This window comes from Muscardinus avellanarius, assembly GCF_963383645.1.
Source record: "Muscardinus avellanarius genome assembly, chromosome: 3".
Classification (NCBI taxonomy): Eukaryota; Metazoa; Chordata; class Mammalia; order Rodentia; family Gliridae; genus Muscardinus; species Muscardinus avellanarius.
In genome coordinates this window covers 143,139,056-143,162,224 of record NC_137788.1, presented here as the reverse complement: position 1 = coordinate 143,162,224, position 23,169 = coordinate 143,139,056, and the positions used below count along the sequence as shown (strand labels likewise).

Below are 23,169 nucleotides of genomic sequence, written 5' to 3'. Positions count from 1 at the left end.
CTGCTGTCCCTGAGTGGACACCATGATTTGCCACCACCCGATGCTTGAGGGACAGTTGGGTTTTATTGATGCTTCTCTGCTGTCCTCTTGTGGCTATTTCTCATATTGCTGCAGCTCAAGAAAAAGATGGAATTCACCAATTATTTACAGAAAAAGCTAACCATGGTAGGAAACGCAATACTTAGAACAGTGTGTACTAGGATCAGTGGCAGAGACACATCCAAGCAATTTTTCTTTGGATGGTTGAGTCTTACAAGAGGTAAGACATTCACCCCCAGGATTGTACTGAATTATGTGGTAGTGCATGGTATGTCCCAGAGCTAAACAGAGGTCTAATTCTATTCCCTACATATCACTTTTAGAACCACTGTCACTATTGTACTATCACTACCACTACCACCACATCAGCACCATCACCACTTATATCACCATTGCAAATACCACCATCACCACCATCACTTTCACCCCCACCACTTTAAACACCATCAACACCAACCACCATCACTATCATCACCACCTATCACTGTCACTACCACAGTCATCACCACCACTGCCTATTCTACCACCATCATCACTGCCAGCATTGGAACCATTGCCAATATCATCAGGACCATCACCATCCATACCACTACCACCATCACCATCACCACCACAACTACCACCATCCTCACCACAACTGCCACCATCACCACCACCATCATCATCACCACCACCACCATCACCACCACCACCACCACCATCATCATCACCACCACCACCATCACCACCAACATCACCATCACCACCACCACCACCACCACCATCACCACCATCATCCTCACCACCACCACCACCACCATCACCACCATCATCCTCACCACCACCACCACCACCATCATCATCATCACCACCACTATCACCATCACCACCACCACCAATATCACTACCATCACCACCACCAACATCACCACCATCACCACCACCACCATCACCATCATCACCACTCTACTGTGACCACCCCCTCCCATCATCACCACCATTCACTAGCAGCAGCACCACCACCCTTACTGCCATTCTCAGTCATGACCACTCACCATCAGGACCCCTGCCAATGCTACCTAGAATCTGAAGCTGTCAGACAATGTGGATTTTTGAGATGGAAGTTAATAGAATCAAGAGCAAATGGAATAAGCCCCGATGTTTATAATAAGGTTTTCACTTTGCTAAGAACTTTCGCAAACATTTCATTATTGAAACTGCAACAGCTCTAGTAGGTGAGGCAAGTGGTAGCACCACCATTTTATTTACTTTACCTTTTATCTTTTTTACATAGGAAAGTATGAAGGGTAACAGAACAAACATGCACATCTCTGCCACTAACAACTAAAGAACTAATAAATGCCAATATTTTCTCATGCATACTTCAGATTTTTTAAGGAGAAAAAAGAACACTCCACAGATAAATTGGAAGTTCCTTTTATACCCTCCCCATTTCCATTTCTCATGCTCCATTTCCCCAAAGTAATACATTTTATAACTTTATACTAACATTTCTATAATTTTATTATAATTTCTATTTTACTATATATATTTATGGTATATTTATATAACATTAATATGCATGCACACACATTTTTCTCATAAGCTATACAGAATACTATTTTCTCTGTGTTTTCAGTAAGATATAAGTGGTTTCACACTGGAACATTTTGCAATTTTTTTTCAATCTACAATATGTTTTCAATATCATTTCATGGTGCTGTAAAGGGAGCTATTCCATTTATTTCCAACTGCAATAAAGTATTCCCACATATAAGTATACTACACTTTGTTTATCCATTTCCCTGTTGATGGGTATTTGGGTTGTATTCAAAGATTCATCCCCATACACAGAGCTGCAGTGAACATAAGTACACATATCCCTTAATATTACATCTAATATTAAACGAGGAAACTGAGGTTCAGCAGGAAGAGACCATGTGGTTTGCCCATCCTCACACACCTCCCAGATGACATGTCCCTGCGGGTACTGAGATTACTATCTCACTAAAGAGATAAGAAAAAAGGTAACTAATATAAAGCATGAAATACCCCATCTTGATAAAATGGTGGTTCTGGGTGGCATACATTTGAATTTTTAATGTAGTGTAAGTTGAGATAGCTGGGTGGCATTTATCCAGTACCATCTGTCATGGGCTGAACTCTGTGTCTACCGAAATTCTTATGTGGAGTGAAAACCTTGAAAGGACACAGGGAAAAGATGGCAATATAGAAGCCGAAGACAGAAGCAGCAAAAGAAAGTAACCCTGCCAACACCTTGATCTCAGACTTCAGGCTGTGTTGTGAGAAAATGGCTATGTGTTGTCTTAGCAACCCAGACGGTTTGGTATTTTGTTATGGCAGCCTGAGCAAATTACTGTAGCTTGCAAGAGAGAATGGCCAAAGGGGATAGAGACACTGGATTTCCTTCAGTCAAGACAAGGACCTGAGCAGTAGTGAGACAGCTCTTCAGAATTCACCAAGGTCCAGCCAGATCTATTGAGCTTTCAACTCCTCTTACTCTAACAACAGACACACGAGCAACTTCTGATCATGATTATTTCACCTTGATACTTGGAATTTGGGTGTGGTAAGAGTCCTAGGCATCTCTGGTACTGGAAATGTTTATGCCTCTCAACTTTGTAAATCAATGAATTCTGGTGGGTGGACTTGTCAGGATGCGATTCACTTAGAGTAAAAGTATTATCTCAGTTGTGTATTTTAGTGGATGAAATGTCTGTTCAACACCTTCCCTTTTTATAATGTCTTCATGCTTTCCCGGGCTTGCTAGAGCTTTCAAGGGTGCCCTATCACCCGAATTCTTTCAGATTTAGAATGTCTTCCTGTTTCCTTTAGACTTTGAACCACAAGTTCTTAGGTCTACATTAGGTTGAGGTCCTTGTAAACACTACTTCGCAGCCTTCTTCCAGTAAATGTCATGCAAAGGTATAAGATCACATGATTTTCTTTCTCTGCTAGATTATTTGCTTTTTGTCTTTTCTGTTGTTTTTGTTGATCATTTCTTCACTTTTCCCTGAAGTCCAGCAACTTCACCAGGATGTGTCTGTACTAATGATTCTGCTTCCATTTTCCCTACAATGCAAGGTGCCCTTTTAAATGGAAGACTTAGGTCTTCATTTTCATTAAAGCTTTCTTTCATATGTCTTTGAAGTTGCTTCAGGAACACCCGTTATCTGCAGGATGGATCTCCTTTGTGGTACCCATCTCTCAGGCTATCCTTAAGAGTGTTCAGCCCTTTGTTCTTTTCCCATCTTCTTCTGGGCCATTGTCTCACCTCTCCTTAGTGTTCCTGCCTATGATTTCAGTGGTGCCTCCTCGTTAAGGCATTTTCAAATTGACTATCATTTCTGTAATATTTTTCCACATATTTCCTGAGATTTGACAACGCCTTTTCATTTCTTTTGTTGTATTATAACCTACTCTATAATTCTTTATGACCCTTTTCTGAGTCTCGTTGCCTTTTTTCTCACTTTCTTTCCAAAATAATTAAATTCAAAATACTATAGTGATTCATATGTATCCATGTTTATGGCAGCACAATTCACAATAGCCAAATTATGGAAGCAACCTAACTGTCAAGAGCTGAGTGAATAGATATGCACACAATTAAATTTTGCTCAGTCATAAAAGAGAACAACATTATTCCATTTGCAAGACAATGAATGGAACCAGAGGACATAATGCTAAGTCAGAGATCAGCCAGACTCAGAAAGTCAAGGGTCAAGTTTTTTTCTCATATAAGGAAGCTAGAGAGGAAATAGGAAACAATAGGCGACCTCGGATAATTGAGGAGAGAGACCAATAGAATGAAGGGGGCTTATCTGCTCTCTCAGTCTCTCCATCATTTCCCGTCATATCAGTGTATCCTGTTTCTATTTAGTGTCATGGTTACCTTGCACTCTATTGTGTTGGATGCTATGATTATTGTATCTGTTTGATATTTTCCTGGAGAGTCAATTTTCATCCTTTTCTTGTCAACGCTTAATATGTTTTTAAGTGTGTCCCTGTAAGAAAATACGCTATTGGATTTTATGACTTTATCTGATTCGGATTCGAGAGTCTTTGGATTTTAAATGGTTTCACCTATCACAATCATTCCTTTGTTAGAAATGCACATAACATACATCTAACAAATGTACATGCATGTGTTTTGTTTCCTATCTTCAGTTACTCTTCTGACTTTTCAGCTTCTTTTCTGTTTTGCTTTGGATGGATTTTCTTTTACTAACTTCAAAATTATCTTTTCCAATTTTGTTCCTATGGTTATTGTTCTAAATATTAACTTACTTCAGTTAATATCTCAAACTCATCAAGATCAGTATCTCTTCCTAAATGAGATGAGAACTTTAGGCACCCAACCTATAAGTAAACTTTGTTAATCTTGTTCAGCATAATGGTTTTTAATTGCTATATGTGAATCTTTTTTCCCCCCTTCTGGTTCTAAATTTCTTTTGGACAGCAATAAACATCAAGACATTTAGTAACTCTTGCTTCTCATCTGTCTTCACCAGTCTTCTAGCTTTATTTCTCTTATTCCTTGCTGTTACCCTGAAAAGATTTCTAGTGGGCTTTCAAATCCACAATTTGACAAAACAAATTTCTAAAACCAGGGGTTATTTTATTTTGGCCCTTTCTAATATAAAAATATTCTTTATATTCTTTTCCTGCCCACCATTCTGCTATTGTGAAGTCCTGTCTTCAGTCTGACTCTTTCTCTCCGGAGGCATCTGGAATTTGGAATTTTTCTCTTTGTCTTTGGTATTCTTACATGTCATCATAACGTAATCTTGTGGGGTGGTTTAACTTGTGGATTCTCAATCCTGTTTGCCATTCTGTGAGCCTTTTTGCTCTGAGATCTTTTATACCTTCTTAACTCTGAGAAATGTTTTGCTTTTTTATCCTGCCTACACACACACACACACACACACACACACACACACACACACACACAGAGGTTACCTTCCATCCATCCCACGACACTTCATCTTTCCCTTCCCGCTCTTGGCTTTTCTTGTTCCCATTTTCCCGTCTCTCCTGCTGCCGTCTGGGACAGTTCTTCAAGGAGTCCGTGCTGTCTTTGTCTCCTTTGGGCAGCTTTCACTTCTATTTTTGTTTCCTATGTTAACATTTCCACTTGATTCTTGTAACTTCCTGTTATAGCAAAAGATTATTAAGTCTTCTCTTTGACCATATTTATTGTGTTGTTTAAAAACTGTCATCCACGTGTCTCCACAATTCTGCTTCAAATGGCACATGGTGTTCACTTCACTGTTTTCTTCTAGGGCATCCTCTAGGGTCTAGTCCTTGTGGTCTGTAAGTTCATGGCTCCCTGGGGTCTGGTAGTGGGTCTTGAGAAGGGCTAAAGGCCAGTTTCTGATTGGTGTCTCTCCAGAAAGTTTAAGGAAAGAGAAGGGAGGAAGCCCCTAAGTCTTGGGACAGAGAATCACTATGAATAACGCTCATTTGGTAATATTTGACAAATTTGTTCAAAGCTCACTTCAGATTCTTAGAAAGAACAGTTTTGGAATAATAAGTGCTCTTAGCTGTTTTTGGTTTGGGTACTGGGGAATTGAGCCCAGGGATATTCTGCCTATTATTATTATTGTTGTTGTTATTATTATTATTATTAATTATTATTTTGGTGGTACTGGGGTTCCTGGAAGCCCTTGTACCCTTGTACCTCCGGGCTACACTCCCAGACCTATTTTTTACATTTTCATTTTGGAAACAGGGTCTCCTAAGCCAGCGCGCGCGGCTGGCTTCCAACCTGCGCGATCCTCCTGTCTCTGCCTCCCAAGCGCGGGGATTACAAGCGTGCGCCACCACGCCCGGCTGTTTTTTATTTTCAAACAGGGTCTCACTAAGTTGCTGAGGCCAGCCTGGAATCTGTGATTCGCCTATCTAAGCCTCCCAAGTATTGGTTTTTTGTTTGTTTGTTTGTTTGTTTGTTTTTAGTTTTGAAACAGGGCCTTGCTAATTTACTGAGGGTCTTGCTAAGACTGGCCTCAAAATTTGGGTCCTTGTCTCAGTTCCCAAAATATTCAGCTAACAGGTGTGTGCACCACCATGCCCAGTAGTGTTCTTATGTTTTTAAACATCCCCCTCCCTAGGTGTTAAGAACGGGAGACAAGGAAGAAATGCCCCAGGTGGCTGGCCAGCTTGTTACTGTTAACTGTCCTGTTTTCATACCTGAGCGCGTCCATCTCTGTGCTCTAAGATCACCCAGCCCCTCCCCAGAGTTGCCCTCCCCAGGGGTAGCTATCCATTTGTATTTATAATTTTTTTGTTACCATCCTTCTTAAGAGTAGTAACCTGCTTGGGCCGCTGTGACAGGACACTGCAGACAGGGCTACAGAGGTTTACTTCTTATCCTTCGAGAAGGCTGGAAGCTTGAGCCTGAGGCACTCATGGTTCTGTGTCTGGTCAGGTCCCCCTTCCTGGTTCATGGGACACTGTTGTGGACTGTTGTGGACTCCCATGGCAGAAGGGGCAAGGGTCCTCTTAGGCCTTTTTTACGAGGGCACTGATCTCACACATGAAGGCTCCACCCTTGTGACCTAATCACCTCCCAAAAGTCCCGCCTTTTGGTAGGTAGGATTTCAACATGGGAACTGGGGAGGGCAGGACATACGTCATCTGTGGCACCAATCTTTCCTTCTTCCCTCCCTCCTTTCTGCCTATTTTTAAGTGGAGGAGAGTTTAATAAGGGACTTCCCACAAAGACTGGGTGTGGTTAAGAGAAGCACCCAATGAAAGATTAAAACCAATTAAATCCCAATATTTAAATTCATTCCTGTGAATATTTCAATAAAATTGGCACAGGTGCATTAAAACAGTTTGGAAATCATAACCTAAAGTTTATATATATACACACACTTTTATAACATAATTAGATTCTTATATAGTCTTATAATTATATATTATTGTATACAATTACATATTATATAATTATATTACATGTTAGATACCATATTTAAGTCTATATAGGAGTTTCACATCTGGAATGATGGGACAAAATGAATTAAGGTAAAGCCCTAACACTAGGGATAGCTGAAATCTGTTCCTACCCCAGGTCTAAAGAGGCTGTGGATGAGCCTTTATGGAGCCAGAAAGAAAACGGAACAGATGGTTTTGTTAATTAAATTGGAAATCAATGCTGCTCCCCAGGTGGTGTGACAGTGACCATTCAACAGCCCCTTTTGAATTTGTAGAGACAAAACCAAAAAACAAACAAACAAACAAAATAAAAAACCCTGCATTCCTAGACACATCTTCCTGGCCATCTGATTCTGCACTTTGTATTACATTTCCAACCTAGTGTTTTCTCCACATAGCCTGGTTTAATCTCTTTCAGCCCGATTGAGCCTGTTTCACAACTCGTACGGATATGTCCTATGAATCCTCTTTTGAGCCATTATGACATCTGGGTCCCCCATTGATTAATGGGCAAAATAATATTCATAGCATGTGTTCATTTGATACCTGTAGGAGGCTTATGATTTTACCCTTTTTTGAGAATTATCTTTTAAGAAAGCAAATGTCCCCATCCCCTTGGGATTTTCCTGTCTGTGGAGGGTGTCTGAGAGGTATTAAGCTCTTTCATACCCCACATAGTCATTTGACTACCAGATGGTTGCATCACAGGCAGCCAGAATTGGTTTTCTGTGTCTGGAGCCAGCATCACATACCAACTCCCAGTCTTTGGAATCACACCCAGCTTGCCCACCCAGACTCCTAATAGTTTTAGGGGAGATTTCTTCACAGAAGAAGCTCCACGAAGCCAGACAGTAAAATTCCAGTACTTAGGAGGCAGAGATAGGAGGATTTCAGGTTCAAGGCTAGCCTCAGAAACTTAGCAAGGCCCTGTTTCAAAATTAAAAGGGCTTGGGGGTATATAGCTTGGAGGTAGAATGCCTCTAGGTTCAGTCCCAAGTACCCTTCCCCCCCAAAAAAGAAATCTCCACTGTCTTGAAATCTATAGTATGGAGCAACCCATACTCCATTAGATATCTTTTTCTTTTTTATCAAGTCCTCCCCCCCCACTTAATAATCCTGTACCTCAGTAGGATTCAGACATCCTCTCTCGCTTTTCCCAGGATTCTCATTCACTTAGGCAAGTTAACAGATGTCTCCAAACGTCACCTGTCAGAGGCATCCAGGCCTTACATTCAAAGAAGTTTTACTGGGGAAAAGATGAATCCTAATTCTGCTCAATGATACATAAACCCTGCCCGGTTAGATTACCACGTGTTCATTTTGCAGAAGAGGAAAGGAAGGTTTCCGAGTTCAGTGCCTTGCCCAAGAAGACACAATCAACATATGGCATATGGTAGACTCAAACTCCAATCCAGAAGTGTCAGGCCCAAGCCAGGACTTCATACTCAGAGACCAGCTGACACCCTTTTCCCACCGCGGTGCCCAGACTCAAAGGGAGAAAGAGGCTCCCGGGAGACCTGGCGATGCCCAAAGAGGCATCTTCTATTTCTTTTCCTTGAATATTCTCTAAGAGAACTCGAGGAACTAGAAAGCCTCATACATTTTTAAACTGGCAACTAAGACTTTTCAACTTGAGTTTAAAGAGTTAATTTCTGGCACATTTTAAGCACTTTTTTCAGTTGCATCCCCATTTTAATGGATTCAAATAGTTGAAATTACTTGATACTCATCATCATTCACAAACATATGCTCTGAAACTTCCATTTTTCTTTTCCCTTCTTAAATCCGTATTTCCAGTTCACCTCTCCTACAGAACTGCATAGTTTTGTTTGAAATTCCTCAGTCTCTGATTGTATTTCTCTACCAGAAATCTTTAACTTTAAAACTTGCTTCATATGCTGGAACTGAAGAGCTGTTAAGTGCTAATAAAAACTTACTTTGGATTAGCTAATTATTATAATTACTAGTAGCACATAACTGACTGAAATGCATTTGATAAATAGTAAACGTAAGTAAATTTTTATTATAAACTCTATCTCCTACCTCAGTGAATAGGGCTAGGTTTCCCTAGTCTGTTTTTTGTGTTTGTTTGTTTGTTTGTTTTTTGGTGGTACTGGGGTTCCTGGAAACCCTTCGGGCCACACTCCCAGACCTATTTTATATATATATATTTGGAAACAGGGTCTCTTAAGCCAGCGAGGCTGGCTTCGAACCAGCACGATCCTCCTGTCTCCGCCTCCCAAGCGTGGGGATTACAAGTGTGCGCCACCATGCCCGGCCCTAGTCTATGTTTTCAAGAACAAATGATTGTGAGGTTTTATGAACACAACAAGGAACGCCAGAAATTTTTTTTGCTTTTTATTTCCAGTTTGGTAGTATCTTGTTTTCATATAAAAAGGGGATCGTGGTTTGGGTTATTTGAACGATGTCCTTCCATTCTTTGAGGTCCTTCCTATTGACTGGTAAACACTATATTCATGTTGGTGAGGGAAGAAAAGCACTGGTGAAGAGCAGGCAGCTAGGCAGCCTCTTAGTAGATTCACGCTTGATGTTAATCTAGGTAGTGACTACACAGGGATTTGTGCAGTTTTTATTAGCCACAGTTCCACCTCCTAGGAGACAGTTAATCGGGACCACACCTAGTCACCATTTGGGTCCTTCTTGCATGGCCAACACCATCACTTCCCTGGGATGGGCCCCCTTTCTTCCTTAGACATAGCTCATAAATAATCATACACACACTCAGTATCCCTAAGTAGGAGACAAGAAAGAAAAGCCATCAAGCACATAGGAAAGAGCAGCAGTAGCTACCTTTCAGTCCTGCTGAGTCGGTGAGGCTTATGAAGTACCCTTTCTAAAGGGTTCAATTTGTTCCCTTCCTTACAATGCATTATTGACACCTGCCAGACAGCTCAGGATTTCAGATGTTTGGGTGGAAATCTTGGTCTGTTCACTTTAGTTGGACGTTAAAGCTTCCCTCCAGACCTACTACTCTGACACTCATCAGGTGCATTAATTTCTTCCTAATGGGAAGGCGGCTGGAGCAGGTGAGATGGCGACACCTTGATTACAGTGTCACTGATGAGGCGACAGCGGGAAACGACCAAGCAGGCTGAGCAGGCTACACAGGAGCAGGCTAGGAAGGCTGTGCAAACATCTGGCTGAGGAGTCCTCACAGAGGAAGCAGCGTTTGCAAAGACACTGTGCAGCCTGGTGAGTGACAGGAACAGCAAGATGTCCTCCTTCCCCGTTTCCATTCACTGGAAGAAGAGTGATTTGCTGGCCTTTCTACACATCTCTGTACCCAGCACCCCACCATACAGCTCCAGGCCACCCCTGGCTCTCTCGTGCTCTCTTCATAAACACACCCATGCTCCCCATTAAGCCGTGAGCTCCTTTAGGATAACGAAATGAAGACACACCTCTGCAGAGTGCTCACACCTAGTTTTTATTAGCCCCAGTTCCACTTCCAAGAAGACACACAGCTAACCAAGGGCACCAAGTCACCATGGAGGTTCCTTCTGTATGGTGACACCACTGCTTACCTGGGCGGGGCCTGGTTTCTCCAGGGACAGATTAACCCATGGGACCAGAACCGAGCACTCATGTCCTCTCCATATGAGAAAGGAGACACAAGCCAAATGATCCACGTGTCACAGAGCAACGGCTGAGCCCCAAGCTACCCTGGAGGCCCAGGCACTTGGGGCTCCCCTAAGAACCAGGCAACTGGACGGCTCCCTGCCTGGCCCACTATAGTGGCCAATCCCTAGCCTGACTGCAAGCATTTCAGGGTTTAGTGTCACACATATAATGCAATCGGACGCCTTTGGGTCACTGGGCTCTGTGAGCTCCAGCTCTTGGGCACAAGAGTCAGGTGTGTGCATGGAAACAAAAGTGCTGGGCTCTCCACACAGTACTGCCTCCACCCTGGTTACATGGCTTACTGGAAGGAAGGAGCCATGACCTAGGAGAGCTGCTCCACCCTGGGGTGCAAGGGGCCCTGTGCAGGACGCCTCAGCTAGGAATGCACTGCCCTGTTGGCCGGTCGTTTTTCTGTGAAGAAGCTTTTGAGCAACAGCACCTGGCTGAAGCTGACCACAAACAGAGCAATCGTCTCGCCGACAGACCAATAAGATACTCGGCTGTTCAGGTCTTCTGCCCGGGCTCGGTCCTGGGCCTCGCGGAGCCGGTAATGTGTCTGCGAATCAATCACCATCTTCAGCGCCTCGTGAATGGTCACACAGGCCGACTCCATCTGGGCAGGGAGACAAGAGCGTCATTCTTCTAACCCGGAGATAGACCGAGTGGAATCCAGCACACAGCCAGCACTGTCACCAACATCCTAGGTCACATCTGCTAAATGCCAACGAGGCATGTGTGTGGAGGGTTTAACGTGGCTCCAGTCGCCCCTTGGATTAAGCCTAACTGGGGCCCAGAGAGGGTGAGTCACCTGCCCAGTCGCACAGTTAGTATGCGGCAGTCAGGATTCAATTCGACTGAGTCCCAAGCACGTGCAAGCTGTGTCCGGCACTCTCTCATTTCTCTCAGTGCCCCGAGAGGCATGATACTTTATCCCCACTGTGAAGGAGGGCTGAGTGATTGCATACCCCATTTACTGATGAGGGAACTGAGGCTCTAAGAAGCTACATAAAACACCCAAGGTCATTAACTAAAAAACTACAGTGAGAAGTAGACCGCAGTTGTGTTAGACTCTGCATCTAGTGCTCATTCTTTGTTTGTTTGTTTGTTTTTTGCAGTACCAGGGATAAAACCCAGGAGCATTCTATCTCCAAGCTATACCCCCAGCCCTATTTTTTATTCTTTATTCTGAAACAGGGTCTCACTGAGTTCCAAAGGGCCTCACTGAGTAGCTGAGGCTACCCGAGAACCGCGATCCTTCTGTCTCAGCCTCCCAAATGCTGGGATTACAAGCGTGCGCCACCACGGCCTGGCTTCGTGCTCATTCTTTTATGTAACTGATGCCTACAGTTTTATGAATAAACACAAACACACAAGACCATACACTTTTCATGTACATAAACACATGCACACAAACACACAAAGACACTGACATGCATATACGTATACACACATGCTCATACACTACCTCACAACCTGCTCCCATATTCTGTGTGGTAACAGAACTCTGAAAATGTCCCCGACTACCACCTCAAGATTCCTTGCTCTGCTCCCAGGAACTTGTGATTTGATGAGCCGACTGACCTCAAGATGGGGAAAAGCTGGGCGTGGTGGCGCACGCTTGTAATCCCAGCATCTGGGAGGCTGAGACAGGAGGATTGTGGTTTGTGGACAGCCTCAGCTACTTAGTGAGGCCCTTTGCAACTCAGTGAGACCCTGTTTCAAAATAAAGAATTAAAAAAAAAAAAAAAAGGCTGGGAATGTAGCTCAGAGGTAGAATGCCCCTGGGTTCGATCCCCGGTACTGCAAAAATAAGAAGAGATGGGGATGATTATCCAGTGTCCTGAGCCACTCACACAAGCCCGTAAAGAGGAAGCTTTCTCCAGCTGGTTAGCAACCAGCTGCAAAGACCAGAAGACAAGCTCAAGCAGCCCAAAGAAAAGCAGCTGGCAACTCTCTCAGACAGCAGCCTCGCTGCTGTGCTCTAAATACCTGACAGTACAACCAAGATGGAGAAAGACTAGTGTGGGGTTACAGTCTGGAGACTCTAGTCCATGTTAGGGCAGGTCAAGTCTGTGGAGAGATGAACGAAGGACTATCCTGGGAAACGGGGCTGCACTCTGTCAACCTGTGTCAAAGATGACTTAAGACATTGCATTTCCAGGGCTCCCCGGGTACCTCCCAGGCTGCATCTATGACTGTGACACAGGGAGACAGGGTGAGTCAAATCAGTCCCATGTTTACATCACCCTGAAGATCCCTGAAAAATCACAAGCACTAAGGCTGGAGGAATTTAGGATACCTGTACAATGAGGCTACAAAATTTTCAAATAACTCTTACTTTTAGCATTTAAACCCCTACTGATTTGCGGCCTGTAATCCCAGGGCTTGGGAGGCTGAGACAGGAGGATCACAGGTTGAAGGCCAGCCTCCACAAACTTTGCAAGGCCCTCACAACTTAAGGAAACACTGTTTCAACATAAAAAGAGCTGGGGGTGTAGCTCAGAGGTAGAATGTCCCTGAGTTCCATTCCCAGTTCCCTCCCAAAAAAAAGAATATACTTCCACTAGTTCATTCATTCAAACGAAGGGGTATGTAGAATTATGGTAATTCTCGGGAGAAAGCTGCTAAAGAAAAAAAGAAAAAAAGAAAAAAAAAGTGGGTTAAAAACCAAGACCACCTTCTTAATTCCAAGCCAGAAGAAATGAAGGAGAACCCAACGTGGGAGATGGTATGCCCGGCTCCGACGCACAGGCAGGACGTCACCAAGCGGAGATGGGAGGGCATTCCTGGAGAAAAGCACACGCAGGGCTCAGCCAGGGATCAGGGCTTGACATTCTGGTGGTGGCGATGTGTGGAGAAGAAGTTGAAAGTCACAGGAAAGGGCCAAGATTTTATCACATGGCTCCATCAGCAGGTGAATGTGGCATGAGGATCCCACATAAGAGGGTCTGCCTCTACTAGCTGTGATACAGGAAGGGGTTTGTGGGAACCAGTCAGCAAAACACTTGGGCTGCTATAATTTTATTGTGTCAAGAAAAGATGAGGCCTCAATAAAGTGACTATGTCAGGGAAGAGCGGGTTTGGGGGACACTGAAGGTGCTGAAATCAGAGGATTTAGTAACAAAGTAAAACATTCTTGAAATCAGTAGGAGGGACAAATACACACGTTTGTGTATTATGGATGTGTTTTTATCATGGTCATCAGTTTAGTGTAATATATATATATGTATATGTATACGTATATGTATATGTATGCTCATACATACACCAATGTTTTATTTATATATATCCATACAGATTGTTTTCTTCTTGGTACTGGGAATTGAAACCAGGAACATTCTACCTCTGAGCTACAGCCTCAGCCTTAAAAAATATATATATATATTTTGAAACAGGGTCTCAATACGTTGCTGGGACTGGCCTCGAACCTGCAATTCTCCTGTCTCAAATATTGGGATTACAGACATGTACCACCATGCCTGGCTCACAGAGACTTTGTGTTTAGCCGCTAAGAAAGGGCTGGATTGGTTTTCCAGGCTAGAAATCCGGTCTCCAAGTTTATCTCTCACAAGCATATTTAGAAACTCAAAAGTGCACACTGACCTCACTCTATTTTCATTGCTGCACTGCCTCTCAATACTGCTCCTACGTAAGACTCATACTACACTAATGCTGCACTGAAGTCCAAGCCTCGAGAAGACAAAGTTTTAGAGTACAACCCATATCCATCTTTAGGACCTGGCACAAGCCCTACACAAGACCCCAAAGCAATACATCACCCAAATCACAAATACTTGGAAGTATCCCCTTCCCATAAAATACATCTTTCTCCATCTGCTGGGATCTTTCATTTATGCTAATCTAAAAGAAACCCCTTCAGTTACTACAAAATTTCAGGTAGGCAATCCCTCCTGCCTGTTCTGGGGGAACAGGAGGCAGCAGCAGTGCCTGGCTAAAAGTGAATCCATGCCAAGCAAAATAAAAATGGACTGTGGAAAAGGCTCTAAGTCCCACTCCATAAATGTCACCTGCTCTTCTCTCCATCTGGGAAGCCCTTCCTCCTCCTGTGATGGACAAACTCCCAGGCAGCCTGTACATGTTAACTTTTATGCTATAGCTCTCCCAAGAAGCCTTCCTACCCTTCTTGGAAAAATTAATGGAGCCCTCCTGAGACCCCTGATTGAATGCTGACTCAATCACACCTGTGACCAAGGCACCCTGGGCCTAACTGGGCTGAAGTCTACCAGAGGCCAAAAAGAGCCCTTGGAGGCAGACAGAACTCCTCTCCTGGTCCAAGGCAGAGGAGTCAGCACTACAGAGGTAGAAAGAAATGCCTCTGCTCAGGCAAAGAAGAAGTTCTGAGAGGCTAATGCACTCCCTGCGATGGAATCGAACTCTAACACCCAGGGTCCAGGAAAGAACTGCCCGATAGACCTAGCTCATTAAGGCTTTCCTCTACCAGTCTGTTTTTTGTTGGCCTAAGAGGAAAGTGCTTTATCTTAGACTTACAAAATCTTCCCAACGAAGGCTGTTTCATCAGCGGCCAACATAACTCTCAGTCAAGATCTTACACACAATATGCGCCTTCAGCCGGATCTTCTAAAGGGAGTCACGTTGCCTAATTCAAACCCAGTGGTGTCCAGTGGAACTTCTACGTGGCCATTAGTCACCTGTGACTACTGAGTACTGCGTGTTGCTATAATGCAAATGAGGAAGTAAATTTTCTATTTGATTCTAATTAGTTGAAGTAGTCAGTTGTAGCCAGTAGCCAGTATGGACAATAGAGTTCTAACCACCAACTGCTCAGGGAAGGGGAGAGATTGGGCAAACCACCATATTTCATCAGTGTGGCCAAAGCCACAGAGGAAGCAAGTACTTGGCCACTTTGGAGGGCAACTCAGAAGGTAACCTGGCCTCCCCAGAGACTCAAGACACTCTGGTTTTGGTTCTAGAACAAGTGCCGTCATAGATGCTCATTCCTGTCTTACAGGTTTCTCTAGGCCCAGCAAGTCATATGACAAATATTTGGTAAGCTCCTTTCAGTGCCACACCTCATGCACTGGGGCACCAAGGACACAGAGACAAGTATCAGAGTCCTGGCCCCCAGGAAGCCCCCAGCCTGCATATGGGAGGGATTGAGGAGCTTGAATAGCAAGAGGGAAGTCTGATGGAACAGGCTGCTGATAATTAACCCTGAGTCATGGGGAACAGAGATGACTATTCTGTCTTCTCTTCCACACTGCAAAGCTGTTACTAAAAGTTGACTCCCTCCCCAGCTGTACTTAGACCCCCTTTCATCTCATTTGTCCCACAACTGGTGTTCACCACTAGGCTATGAGTACAAGTGATATGTGTGACTACTGGGGCAGGGCTTTTAACACGCTGGTGGCTCTTTCTCATTCTCTCCTTCTTTGTGGCTAGTATAATGGTTTCAATTTAGAATGTCCCCTTACCCCTCACAAAAACAAGGTAGCATTGTTGGCAGAAGGGCTTGGTTGCTAAGGTGGGGTCCCTGGGGTGTGATGTTGGGGATTATATGATTCTTCCTTCCCCTGCTCACTCTCTGATACAATGTGAGAGTACGATGTCTCTGCTTCTCTTTCTCTCTCTCTTTCTCTCTTTCCACTTCCTATCATCATGCCCTGAGCTCCACAGACCCAGCCTCACATGGACTGAACCTTGAAATTTCCAAAAACTGTGAGCAAATAAATCTACCTTCCTCTAAGTTGTGTGGTCGGTTGTTTGGGATTACAGTAGTGAGAATGTTGCCTAAGACAGAAATTGGTAACAGGAGTGGGGCTGCTGCTGTATCTGAATCTGACCATTTGTTTTGTGAGAGTCTCTGGAACTAGTTTGTGAGAGGAAGCTGGAAAGACTATGGCTAGAAAGCTGGAAAGTAGAGACTGTGTTCAGGAGATTTCAGAGGGCAAAGAGGACTCCACAGAAACAGAGTGGAGGCCACACAAGTTACATTCTGGTAAAGAAGTTATCAGCAATTTGCCCATGTTTTGAAACTTTGCATGAGGCCAAATTTAATGATGATAGACTGATTAAACTGGCAGGGTTTTTGTTTTGACAACTCAAAACAGCAAAGAGTCAATACTGCATTGTGGATATTGAGGTCTGTGTTCAGCAAATTGTACACCAAATTTGGGGAACAGAAATTAGAGAGAGACTTTATAGATTTGCAATTTGGCCAGAAAGGCATATGTGAAATTGGGGTCCAGAGAGATGAAGTTGTAGAAGAAAGATGAATGAAAGGAAAGAGAAAGCTACAGTGGTGGAGGTGGGCCCAGCTGCTTTAATGATAGAGGGGCGGGCCCAGGGGCAGAGATTAAAGAGCTTAAGATTTTTGTGCCTGTGGTTGAACTAAAAGCACATGCTGGCTTTGACGGAAAAAAAAGGGATCATGGAGTCTTCCTCCCAGATTTCAAAGGAAGACCTGGGAAGACAGGCAACATGTGGCAGGATCAGAATCCCTGCAAGCAGGCTCAAATGGGGCAATTTGCGAAACTATGAGAGTACAGCCAAGGTTTCAAGAAAAACCTCTGGAGATTTAGAGATGGCAGAAATGGAAATGCAGGATTTAATACTTGCCTTGGTGGATTTCAATACTGCTTTGGTCCCATTTTATCTGCAGTGTCCCTCTTTCTTCCTTTTGGAATGCAAATGTTTAATCTGTGTTATCATAAACTGGGTGTATGTAACCTGCTTTTTTTACTTTTATACAGGCTCAAAGCCAAAAGTCTGAGACTAGACTTTGGGACTTTTGAGTGATGCTAAAACTGTTAAGATTATGGAACTCTTGGAGATGGAACAAATCCATTTTGCACTATGAGAAGGCCATAAAGTCTACGGGGTCAGGGGTGAAGTATGATGGTTTGGACCTAGAATGTCCCACTACCCTCATGGAAACAAGGCAGCAATGTTGGAAGCGGGGCTGGGTTGCTAAGGAAGGGTCCCTCGAGGGTGTGGCTTGGAGATTACAGTTTCAAAATGTGAGAGTGGAGCCTATATTCCTCTCCCTTTCTCTTCTTCCCACTGCCATGTCCTGGGCTCCACAGTTCTGTCCTCACATGGACTGAGCTTGGAATCTCCAAAAACTGTGAGCAAATAAATCTGCCTTCCTCTGAGTTGAACGGTCAGTTGTTTGGAATTACAGCAGTGACAATGTTGATCAAGACAGCAAGAGAGGACTCTGAAGCCCTAGAGAAGGCAGAAAGAAAGAGCCTGGATTCCTGAATCTCACCATAGGAAAGCTCCCCAATGGCCTTCCCTAGATTATCATGAGTGAGAATAAACTTATCATGAGTGAGAATAACACTGTGGTGTTAAGCCATTAACGTCTGGAGTTTATTTGTTAGGGTAACTTGCATTACCTTTGCTAATAAGATCATGCAAAGTAGGAGTTGGTCTTTAGGATGTATGCATACACAGTAAGGCACATGCCAAGTACTACATGAAAGAGAGACTGAGTCAGAATGAAGTAGAAATGGGAATATCAGATTCTGCAAGGATATGGTTAAAGAACAGGAAGAAAAAAAAAAAAAAAAACAAGAGTGTCCTTTAGGACTGGGTAGAGACTTTGCCCTTTAGCCATGACAGGGATCAAAGAAAAATATATGCTGGGGAGATCCCATTGACCTGTCACTGTTAATGTCCACTCACCTGGGTGAGAGCTGTGACCTTGTTTCCCATGTCTGGGAGAATGGGGGGCTCGTCACCCACTTGGAAGTCAAAGTAGACAGTCTTGTGAGAGAAGGTAGAAAACTCATTACTGAAGCAAAACTGATAAACTCCCTTGACCTCCGCTCGGTATGTGAAGCTGTCGTACTGTTTCTTGGTTTCCCTGTAGATGATGTTCCCCACGGGGTCCTCCACATAGCAGTCAACATCATAGTGACCTCCAGTGATAACCTGACAACCAGAAAAAGCCTGCTGTTATCAGATGGTCAACCAACACTTACACTCTATTAACATTCCTGTTGTTTAACCCTTCACAATTTTCCGAGGCAGATGCTGTGACACTTCCCGTTAAGAGTAAGTAGAGCCAGACGTGGTGGCACATGCTTGTAGTCCCAGCATTCAGTAGGCTGAGATGGGAGGATCATGGTTCACAGCCAGCCTAGCTACTCAGTGAGGCCCTTTGCAACTCAGAGAGACCCTGTTTCAAAATAAACACTAAAAAATAGGGCTGGGGATGTAGCTCAAAGTTAGAATGCCCCTGGGTTCCATCCCCAGCACCGAAAAAAGAAAAGGAAAAGAAAAAGTAGATTGGCCACAGTCACTCAGCTGGAAGGTGCCAGGGCTAATATTTGAAGCCATGCCTGCCTGACTCCAAAGGCTTTGTTCTGCACTAAAATGAGCCTCATTCTCCCCATTATAGAAAAGAGAAAACTGAGGCTCCAAAGTTAAGTAAATTGCTAAGGTTACGTAACAAAGTGGTAGAGCTGAGATTTGACCTACAGGCTGTTGGCTCCAACTCCCAAAATGCTTAAGCAAGGCACTATTCTGCAGCATTGGTGCACACTCTCCAGGAAAACTGCCCCTCACAGGACGGAGCTCACAAAGCTTCTGGAAGTCAGGGGAAAGATTTAGGGAGGGGTGCCCAAGAGATTGTCCCAAGGCAATTAGAGGCCACCACTTCTTTTTTATTTTTATTTTCTTGTTTTGGTGGTACTGGGGTTCCTGGAAACCCTTCTACCTCTGGGCTACACTCCCAGACCGATTTTATATTTTTATTTGAAAACAGGGTCTCTTAAGCCAGCAAGGCTGGCTTCAAACCTGCATGATCCTCCTGTCTCCGCCTCCCAAGCACGGGGATTACAAGCGTGCGCCACCACGCTCGACTTAGCCACCACTTCTTTATCTGTCTTCAATCCTTAACTCAAGATATGGGGCAAGTGACTTCTTTAGCTGTGTGACTCCAGGCAAGCTACCCTCTGACACTGTCTTCATCTGAGGAAAGAAGATAACAGTAGTACCAACTTCATAACGTTGTGATGATGATACCATGAAGTTTCATATCTAAAATGCTTAGCACAGGCTGGGAATGTAGCTCAGTGGCAGAGCACTTGCCTAGCATGGAGAAGGCCTTGGGTTCAATCCCCCAGCACTGCAAAATATAAAACAAAATAAAGTGCTTAGCACAGTGTCTGACACAGAGTTCAACAAGTGCCAGCTGATTACAGGGTGACCCTCAGATTGCACACTTGCCCTCTGGGGGTGATGGTGGAGAAGTGGGATCTAACTTTGAGCCACTCTGGGGCAAGAATAGATGGAGCACATGTTCCACCTACTGCTTTTCCATTCCAGTTAGAGCCAGGAGTTCCCAAGTGCTATCCTTGCCTAGCTGAAGGACCTACTAAGTTTTAAGTGTTATTACTGATTGCATGAAAAGAGAAGGCAAATACAGACTGAAGCACTGATAGAATCAGTGAGCATAAGAGGTGGGAGAGACCTCAGGGATCAGTTCAAATTCTCCTTCCACACAAGGAAAGTAAAATTGGCAGAGGACGAGGACAAAATCACACAGTAGTCAATTGCTGTGACGAAGGTTCCTCAAAGGACACAGTTAACAGCCTCCATCTGCTTCCAAATGTAAAATGTCCTTTTGCCCATATAAAAGTTACCAGACTTCCAGGCGTGGTGGTGCACGCTTGTAATCCCCCTGCTTGAGAGGCGGAGACAGGAGGATCGCGCAGGTTCGAAGCCAGCCAGCCGCGCTGGCTTAAGAGACCCTGTTTCCAAATAAAAGTATAAAAATAGGTCTGGGAGTGTAAACCGGAGGTAGAAGGGTTTCCAGGAACCCCAGTACCACCAAAAAAAAAAAAAAAAAAAAAAGTTACCAGACTTCTTCAGCAAGCTTGTGTAACAAAGTGAGCATCCTGCTGGGGGTGTTTAAACCCAGGATAGAAGCCCATTGGAAGGGGATCCTGCCCTAGGCAGTGACAAGCTAACCTCCCATTATCATGTTTTTGTTGTTGTTTTGTTACCGTACTTTGCTAACACAAACACATGCGAAGGTCGAAAAATCAGTGGCTCTATCACACATAAACTGTCCCCCAGCACAAGCCCCCTTCGGTGCCTCCAATGAGAGGGGGCCACTCAAAAGGCTCTCCTCCTTCTGGATGGCCTGCCAGCCTGTGCCCACTCAGCTCTCCAACCCCGGATCTGCTCACCAAACCCTGGGGGCAGATCCCTCCCCAAAGACCTCATCCGGGCAACAGAAGCTGGCTTTTCTGAGCCATATGGCAAGAGCCGAGTCTTGCAGCCACGTCACTGTGCTTGGGAACATGGCCAGGGCTCAACAGCAGCGCTGAGCCCTCCTTTCAAAGCGCTCCTTCTCACTTCTTTCTTGCCCATCCCGGCTCCAACTTTAAACATTGGCCAGGGGTCCGGAGGAGCGGGGTACAACTTTCCACTTCTTTCATTTGCCATTTTTTCAGTACCTGCAGGGATCAGGCAGCCCCAAAGAAGCAGACAGAGAGCCAGCGTCCAGCTGATCGGTATTACCATTCGTTAGAGTCTAAGGGACCTGAGGAGGCCGTTCCGCCCCAGGACCGCACCTGCTTCTCCATCCTAAGCACGCAACTGTGGCACCTGCCAACTCGGTGCCCCGCGGGTGGAGCGGGGGTCTCTGACTGATCCAAACGTTCCTTCTCAGGGGAAGTCAACGGGTCCCTGGTGATTCCCACCCCTTGCAGCCTCTTCGACTAATTCCCGCCAGGCCAGTCCCGGGTGCACCAGGACCCCGAAAGCCGCGGAAGCGGGAGGAGGAGGGGGCGCAGCCGGGCGCCGGCCTCACCTGGTAATCCAGGGAGAACTTCACGCCCTGCTCCACCTCCTCGTGGAAGCACTGCTTGGCGTTGTCGGGCAGCTCGAAGGTGAGCTCGGCGCCCCGCGGCCGCTCGGCCCGCAGCAGCACCAGCAGCAGCAGTAGCGGCAAGGAGGCGGAGCGCGGGGCCGCGCTGCCCATGGCGCTCGCGGCCTGGTCCTTCGGCTCGCGGCTTGGGCGCTGCGGCTGCAGGGACCTGGGAGGCTGCGCCGGGATAGACGTGGCGCCGGCTGTGCATGGCGCTTCCGGGCGGGCGGGCCGGCGCGGGGGGGGGGGGGGGCGCCAGTGCGCGTGCGCGCGCCCAGTGTGTTTGCCCCCCTCCCCCACTGCGCATGCGTGCGACCTGTGGCCTTGCCCCTCCCGCCCTCCTATGCGGTGCGCATGCGCGCCGGCTGAACCCAGAGGGGTGTGCCGCGGTCCTAGCGGAGCGAGCTGGGCGCTGCTCCCCAGCTGGGTCCCCTCCGAGACTCCTGAGCCCCTGCCGCTGAGCACAGAGGCTTTCGCTCCACCTGAGTCCGGCTTTTTACTATCACTTTCCTCCCACTTCTCTGGAGAAATCAGCCTTCCTGTCTAGAAGTCAGTGTGCCCAGACCTAACATACCCCGTGGTTGTGAGGATGAATGAGGATAAAGGAATCGGTGCGTTGAGGGCCCCGTTACCATCTTTCTTCATCCCCTTCCCAGGGTGGCAGTGTTGGAGGGGTGGCGGGTAGGAGCGGGGAGAGAAATAAAAACCCATCGTTACACCTGCGCTGGCGAAAACACAGGCATGCTCACACACCACGGTCTTATGGAATATAAAGAAGATCTCAAGAGTCTCCAGGTGTGTTTTAATTCCTAGGGGGCAAAACTGTCGCTCTCCCCCCTTTTGACTTCTCAAAGGCAAAGAAAGAAATGAATGGATTTATTAATTTGTGACCATTCATCTAAGAAGATGTTTGTGTAATTATAACTATAGGGGTCTATCCAGTTTTATACCCTCTGTTATCCCACTAAACAAGGGGAATAGCACATTGTGGCATTGCTGCTCAATAAAGAATTTTTTAAGAGAGTATTATTAGATGTGTATATCTTGATTTCAGCAAATGATTTTACTGCCCACAGATACTTCCAGATGGATAAAACTTGGCACATTCGGTCCTGGATTAAGGAAGAACCTAATGTACATCAAAGTAATCTGTGGGCCATGAAATAACACTTACATATAATATAGTTAATAATACGCACTAGACTTGGAAGAGGTGTTTAGTGGTGCACCTTGAGTTTTCTTCTCTGTCTCCTTCCAATTTAACATTATTTTTAGGGAACTGATAGAAAAAATGGAAGTAATAATCACCTGATTACATCAAGTGGAGAAACAAAAAAACAAATATAAGACCAAGATTACCTTGACTAGCTAGGCTTAGACTAACAAAACGAAATTCATCCAGGTTAAATATCAAGCCCTGTACTTAAGTTCCAAGCAAACACCTGCCCAAGTTCAGGTGAGGGGAGCCCAAGTTTCCCAGCAGCTAGAGTCAGAGCAAGCAAAATTATAGCAGCAAGCTGGATGTGAGTCAAGGAGCATGGCTGAAATTAAGAAAAAGGAGCCCTGTCTTAGGCCGGGTGAACAAAAGGACAACATTGTATTGGCACCTGTTGATGGATGGTGTTTTTACCATAACAGACAATGACCAGATAGCATCTGTCATACTATTTTAGGAAAAGACATTAATT

At 45.0% G+C, this 23,169-nt stretch overlaps 1 protein-coding gene across 1 annotated transcript; it reads right to left on the bottom strand.

Annotated features, from left to right (window-relative positions):
• Positions 1-10,993: 10,993 nt before the first annotated feature.
• TMED3 (transmembrane p24 trafficking protein 3) lies at positions 10,994-21,595 on the bottom strand (the record flags this gene model as incomplete). The annotated part of the gene is made up of 3 exons (XM_080690463.1): positions 10,994-11,230; positions 18,286-18,534; positions 21,425-21,595. 3 exons carry the CDS (start codon positions 21,593-21,595, stop codon positions 10,994-10,996), a joined length of 657 nt encoding a protein of 218 aa, XP_080546589.1.
• Positions 21,596-23,169: the final 1,574 nt, after the last annotated feature.